General features: G+C 41.5%; 1 protein-coding gene across 2 annotated transcripts in view; it reads left to right on the top strand.

The window, feature by feature from the left end:
• Positions 1–5,232, top strand: part of LOC116672078 (guanine nucleotide exchange factor VAV3) — a 109,719-nt gene extending 104,487 nt beyond the window's left edge. For both annotated transcript variants that reach the window (XM_032503669.1, XM_032503670.1), the window contains 2 exons: positions 747–4,368; positions 4,497–5,232. In XM_032503669.1, the coding sequence (XP_032359560.1) occupies positions 747–791 (45 nt within the window). In that variant the 3' untranslated portion in view covers positions 792–4,368; positions 4,497–5,232. The remainder of the gene's footprint in view (positions 1–746; positions 4,369–4,496) is intronic.
• Positions 5,233–7,378: the final 2,146 nt, after the last annotated feature.

Here is a 7,378-nt window from a genome sequence, read left to right on the forward strand (position 1 = left end):
CTGGCTGGGTAAAAGTTGTCTGAATCGGTCATTAGAAAAAGAAAAACACTACAACCTTTCAATATGAGCTCAACATAATATTAGACTCTTATTGTCTTGTTATTATAAAAAATAGTGGTCAAAACAAAAAGATACTGGCACAAGATAGCAGCTATCCAAATATGTTGATGCTGATTTTGGCTTTTTCCAACTGCACAAAATGACTGCCAGCATGCATGATATTTGTCTTTAAAAGCTGGAAACAGGAATGTTTCATATAATAAAATCGACATTTTGCTCAATGTAAAATTAAACCAACTCTGTTTTCGGTCACGTTAACGCCAATTTTTTTTTTTAAAAGCTTAGGTTTCATACTTTGGGAAATGTGAGAAACGGTTTAATTTTTTTAAATTTTTTGTCAACCTTGAGTTTAAACTTTGAATAAGTTGTGTGTTAAAGAAACTTAGTGTCCAAAAGCTAGCTAATTTATAAACGTAGTTAATATTGTTATGATCTAACAGTGTAAAAATATTAGCAATACAGTACATGTAATGGGTGACTTCAGCATGAAGAGTAGTTATTACTGTCAACAGTAGCATGTCAAATATACATTTTTTATTTCCACGACTTATTATAAGAAGATACTGTTGTCTCTCCTGTGTACAGCTCTTCACTGTGGGGTTGCTAAAATGAGGTGTAATTACTACTGTGTGATTACTTATTCTCATTCCCTCCCCCCCCCCCCCCCCCCCCCACCCCCACCCCAGGTCGGCTGGTTCCCATCTACATACGTAGAGGAGGGTGAGGAGTGAAAGGTCCAACATGGGAACAAGAGTACGATAAAGAAAGAACTGCATCAGTGGAGTAAGCAATCTGTGAACATAACGGTAACAAACAGAGTGAGCTTCTGCACCGCTGCTTGCCCCAGTGTTACTTTTCAGAGCAGAGCAGGCGGCCTCGCTCTCCTCGATGGAGTCCTGCTGCCGACGGCCACCCAGACGCCTTTGGGAGAGCAAAGGGCTACAGAACGCTGGAGATGCCCTATCATTTCTGGTCGACTCTGTGTGGCTAAGTGACTCCACCAACTAGCAGCTTGCCTGTCAGTGGGGCACAAGCCTTCGCCAGACACTCATCCCTCCCTCCCTCCCTCCCTCCCTCCCTAACTTCACCCTGCGCTCCCTTCCTCTCTCTGCACCGGCCAGCCCATAACTCCCACCTGTTTCTGTATGCCAAGTCGGCCGTCGCCAGTCTGTCAAAAGTAGACTCTCAAAAGCTGCTCCTCCATTCATGCAATCCATCCATCCATCCATCCATACACGCATCCATCCTCCCTCCCACCCCCTGTGGGAATAGAGTCATCTGAGCCGGAAAAGACCCACACTCTATTCTGTTTTTTTCCTTCTCTTTTCTTCTTCTTATCCCCTTCTCTCTCTGAAAAGATTTCAGCTAGTTTTGACCTTGCCTGTGTTTCTTCCACTAATGCAGTTGGTTATTGATGACTTGATGACCCAGATTCACACACACACACACACACACACACACACACACACACACACACACACACACACACAACACACACACCTCTCCTCCCCTTCAGATTATGATCGCCTCACACACGCTCTTACAGGAGATGTAAGAGGGATGGCGTCGGATAGTATCGCTGCGCAGTGCCAGCAATTGATCGCTGTTGTTCCTATTTTCCTCCCACCTCCTACATTCTTTATCTGCAGCCCAGCCTCTCATGTCTTTAGTTGTCTTGGCAGTTAGTGATCCTCTGCTCTTATCGGTGGCAGCCCTGTCAACAGGAGCCCATTCGCCGAGGGTTTATCTTATTGGAGGCATTAGTGGCTCGTCGGGGAACAAGCCCCACTAAGCCAGCTGTCCCCTCAACATGAAAAAGAAAAAAGCAGATGCAATACAAACGCAGCCCAACATTCTTCTTCTTTTTGTCTCTTTTTTCCCCTCAAATGTTACCGTCACACTTTATTTGCTTTGTCCAGCATGTCTCGATTCTTTTGTCAGTTCCATCACCTACAGATATGATGAATATGATGCAGTTGGATTGATTGCATTCTTGCAAAAATGATCTATGGTAGTCTATGGGGGGTTATCAACCCAGATTTTTACTTTTATAACATTTTCACCAGGTTATGCATCAAAATGTTTTAGGCGTTGTCTTCCTAAGTGTTAATGAAGACTGGGTCTTCTATGATGACTGCTATTTGAGGTTTTTTTTCCGCTCAAGAATACAATTTGTGCAGGAACAGCTGCAATTTAGGGCCTTTATTTTGGCGAGAAAAACATCAAATTTAAAAAGGTCTTAATGTATTGACTCTTCAATCCAAAAGAACTAATATCAGCTCTCAGAAACCTTTTGCCACTGCTTATATTTCTGCGTTCCACCCTCACCTTCTGTATACATTATGCACACTGTCTCCTTAATCCACAGTGAAAGAGGATTTTCCCACATTTGAGGGAATAAATACAGTTACAACAAAAACATGCTGCCCACGTGATGTTAACACACACCAATATGTAGTCAGAGATAGAGTAAGGAGGCCATGTGCAGAGAATTTAAAGGGATCATCTTATGTTTGGAGGTGAGAGCAGTTGGCTTTGTGCAGCGATGTTTTAACCGCGGCCATGATGTTGACTCTGTCTTTAATAGACAGAGAGAAACACACCATACTTCTGTGTTTAAAATATACATACATATTGAACTGTTTCATTTAATTCATGGTTGGTCATTTCTCTTCACACAATGGACAGAAGGCAGAAGCAAACTCTAAACCATTCCTTTAAATTCTTTTTTCTTTAAAGCTGTTCTTTGGTTATATTTCTTACGTTCTTCGTCCCTCCCTTAAACACAGACTTTCACACACTCCTACGCATGGCATTTAAAAAAATCATCCACCTCTTGTCTGTTAAGGGAAACTAATAATGCTATGTACATAAAATAAAATATTGGGGTAGTGTACGAAGAGGCAGCATTCTCTCGTTGACAGCTTAAGTGAAAACTTAGAATCAGACATAGAAGTCAGAACCTTCACAGCTAATAGGGAAGTTTGACCGCTGGAGATCAAGGAAGCCGTCATGTGGCTAACTACGGACCCTGCTAACAGCCCTCAGGGCTTCCAATCAAAGCTATCATCCTCCCCCCGTTATGTCCTCATTGTGTCCACGCCATTGGCTATTGTGTCAGAAATGTGTTTTGTGAATCTAACCAAGACTTTACTGTAAAGATAAGCTTTTGTCTGCTCTTAATGGAGCCATTATGATTGGAAATCCTAAATAACCCCCTGCCAGCCCTGCCACTCCACGCCATTATAAAATGTGTGACAGAAGATCTTTTGTTCTCTGTCACATTGTTTAAGAACTGGACTGAAGAAATGTGTCCCAAAAGGGTCCTTTTAACGCATTTCTGCATCGTGACATCCCTCTTTGTTTCACAGTGTGTATCATCAACAGTGTTTTTGAGTAGCCACTAGATGGAAGCATCCCAAACACATCTGTTCCTCTCCAAGCCAGTCACCTTCAACACGCTCAAGTTTGGAGATGACATCATCTGATGAGGAGTTAAGGAAGCCTTTAGCCTCGGCCTCAGACTTGTTGCTCTAAGTGAGAGGGAACGAGGACGCCCAATAGACTAAACCAAAGTATCAAAACACAAAGAGTCGTGATTAATAATGCAGGTAGACTAAAAACACGTAAATAAGAAATGATTGGTTGTATTGTAAAGTTCCTTGTCCCTAGTCCCCGTCTTCTACCAGATGTTATTACCTGACTTTTTTATTTTTTTATTGTTCCTGATATTCCAGAAATTTCTCTTCCCCTCCTGCTTCCTGAAATGTCTGCCGTCTCTGAGCAGTCACACTTTACATTTAGAACATCTTTAGGAAATCTGTGGCGAGGCAGTGGCACAAATGCGATTCAGCACAAGCGCCTCTCCCCCGTCTCGGGAGAACTGGAGAGGCAGAGTAGGCTTCTCTAATCGCAGACTCCAGTAATCTACTCCCGCACTCCTCCTCCGCCCAGATGAACTCTGACAGCGGGGCCATTTACAACTGCAGGCCTTCCTCCGCTGCGAGTCCGCTTTTTTTGTGTGTGCAGGAGGGACGGGAGGAAAGGCTCAAGGGTATCTGTGATCTAATCATTACACCATCTCCTCACCCCAGCGACCTCGCTGCATCCATCTCTCTGTCGGCTCCTCTCTCTCTCGCTCTGTCTCACCTTGTCACTTCCCTTCTCTCTCTCTCTCTACTGCTCTCTTTCCCCATGTATCTTTCATCCAATCTCTGTCTTCTCAGTTTCTCTCTGTATTCTGTCCCTCACCCAGATGCTCTGTAGGCTGTAACTGCCCCTGCTGTATGTTGGCGGGAGGAGAATAGAGTTCTGTGGTGTTTTTTGCCTCCAGCGTTGCCTTCCAGGCAGCTTACCCTAACCTTAAACATAACCATTTCTGCACTGCCCAGAAGGAGACGTCGGGGGCAAAAAACACTTAATGCCGAGAATAGAAGAGTCAGTATTATCAGGAGAGGAGGGAGAGAGGCGGTCACATTCTCTATAAACAACCCCAGCAAAACGAAACAAGGACTAGTATAATTTCAACACAAATTCGTAGACTTAAGAGAAATGATGCTAATTATACACAGTTAGGATTGGCTATCAGCACTGTTATGTCCTCATGTAGTGTGTGTGTGTGTATGTGTGTGTGTGTGTGTGTGTGTGTGCGCACAGATTCTGTCCATATGCAGAGGCACGCACCATGTACGTGTGGAGAGACATTTTGACAGGATTTAGGGCCAGGCAAGTCTTAGCCCAGCAGGGGTTTTAGGATACAATCTCCTTAAGCAACCTGAGAGGACAAGTGGTACTATGAACAGAAACATAATACCAACCATACAAGAGGAAAAATATGTCATACAATATTCCTTTCTCCCTGGGCTGAAAATCCGTCCTTAATCGATTGACAATTCATCCACCCCCCGTCTCTGTTATATATAGCCATCAGCACTCACTCCTAACCCAAGTTGGTTCTCGCTCCATGTCCGTGTTCTGTTATGTCAGGGAAGCCAAAGATGTAAGCTGTACATACTGTACACTCCATGTTGTGTGTCTGAACCACAGTACCTGACCGCTGTGGCCTAACTCTGAAACCGTGCAATCTTGACTGTGTAGCATTACGGTGTATTGTTGCTGTACCATACTGTAAAATATGTACATAGAACATAATAAAGATATACATTGCTTCTTCTAATGTATTTTTATTTCATATTGTGTTTTGGCAGATAATCTGTGTTATCTGCAGTGATTATCAACTTTCTATGACTATTCACTGGAAAAACAAAAGAAAAACAGACAGATTAGGTAGAGTGTTTACGTGTCTTAAGATTTTTTCAGAGTAAGTAATAATTATAACACATTAACTTCTGAATAATGTTGAGTCTGTTAATAGTTTAGACCAGGTTTGTCGTCAAGACCACCTTTGTCGAGTCCAAGACAAGTGCAAGACCAGGAATAGTCGAGTCCAAGACAAGACCGAGTCCAAAAAGGTTTAAGTGCGAGTCAAGTCGAGTTCAAGACAAGTCCAAGACCAGGACTAGTTGAGTCCAAGACAAGACAGAGTCCAAAAAGGTTTGAGTCCGAGTCAAGACCGAGTCCAGGACAGAAAAAAGGTCTTACGCATGCCAGTATCAAAGACAATCCTTTTGGGTTTCCCTTTCCCTCCAATATTATTATCAACATAATTAAGACACCTGGACTCGGTCGAGACCAAAGCCATATTGGGCAAGACCAGTGGCTGAGACCGAGACAAGTCCGAGTCCAAATACTAGCAAGTCCGAGACAAGTCCGAGACCATAGAAAAACGGTCTTGAGTCCAAAAACCGGACTCGAGTACTACAGCCCTGGTTTTGACATTCAAACATTCCTACATTTAAAGGTCCAATCTGTAGGAATTTCTCCCATCTAGTGTTGAAATCATATATCGCAATCAACTCTCTCGCACCACGCAGTGCAAAGTACGTATTACATCTACGGTAGCCTTCATGCTTTAAAAAGCCGGTCTTTTGCTCGTTTCAAAATCCTTTTTCTGGGTAAAGAAGAAGACTCCTCTTCATGAAATTGGGATTTTGAACATGTGTGGTCCTCCGGGTTTCCTTCTTCAAACTTGCCAGGCCGGTAAGCGAGGACACCCGTTAGCAGCATTAGCAGCACCTGAGAACCATGTGATAGCAGTATGTCCTGTATGTCCCTTACCGGCTAACGTCTTTCAAGATGGCGCCTGAATATGGAGCGTCTTACCCAGTTCATGCAGATGCAAATGTAAAATTTCAAGCCAATAGGAATACTCTGAATAGATGGTGGTGGTGGTAAATATTCATGAAAAGGAATTTGTGAACGGGCAACACCGATTTTGATAATGGACAACTACACATGTTACACACTACTTTAAGTACGAATTGTGAGATACCAGAGGTAATTTAACTATTTCCACCTTCAGCTACTTACACACTTGTTCCACTATATTTCAGCAACCAATGTTTATATAATTTTAATTATATATATATATATATATATATATATATATATATAAATAATACAATAATTTATGAAACAGCTATAGTAAATAGTTACTTTAATGTTTAAACATCCCCTCCAAACCGATTTTGTTAAGACATTTAGGAACAGACCGCTTTGAATACTAATGTTTCTGAAATGGTTTTCCACACAAAGTCAATAATAAAAGTCAACTAACCGGTTTAAAAATCTTAAAACTACAGCTACTCCTTGTCCATGACAGAATCTATGAATATGCAAACTCACACATATTATAATCTGTGTGAGTTTGTGCACACTGAGCTCTGACATCCAAGTCAAGGAACAATAAGTAAAACATATTTGAGAGAAGGACTTCATTAAAAATAAATTAATATCTAAGGCATTGCCGCTTCCCAACGGTATTTACTGTGAGGTAGTCATCATCAGCTCCACCGGATCCAACACTAAATGCTTCTTACACATTGGAGCAAGTACTTCAATATACTATATATACTATACTAGGTATAATAACTGCATAATAATAATAACACATTTATTTATAGAGCACTTTCAATCAAAGGGCTTTACAAAAAGAATACAATTAAAATACAAACAGTACATGTACAAAATTTAAATAATAATAAGCATAATAAGTTTTACTATGATACTCAAAGTACATTTGACTTGTATGTTGACAGACATATTTGAGGGTATCTACATGCTATCTACATAAGAGTGACATGAACACTGTCATTAAGGTGTCATAATCATTATGAACAAGTCACAAACATTTACGACATAACGCTAATAAGTGTCATTCAGTTTTGTCATTAGAGTTATGTTAGGGTTCATGTGTCAT

This window comes from Etheostoma spectabile, chromosome 22 (genome assembly GCF_008692095.1).
Source record: "Etheostoma spectabile isolate EspeVRDwgs_2016 chromosome 22, UIUC_Espe_1.0, whole genome shotgun sequence".
NCBI lineage: Eukaryota > Metazoa > Chordata > Actinopteri > Perciformes > Percidae > Etheostoma > Etheostoma spectabile.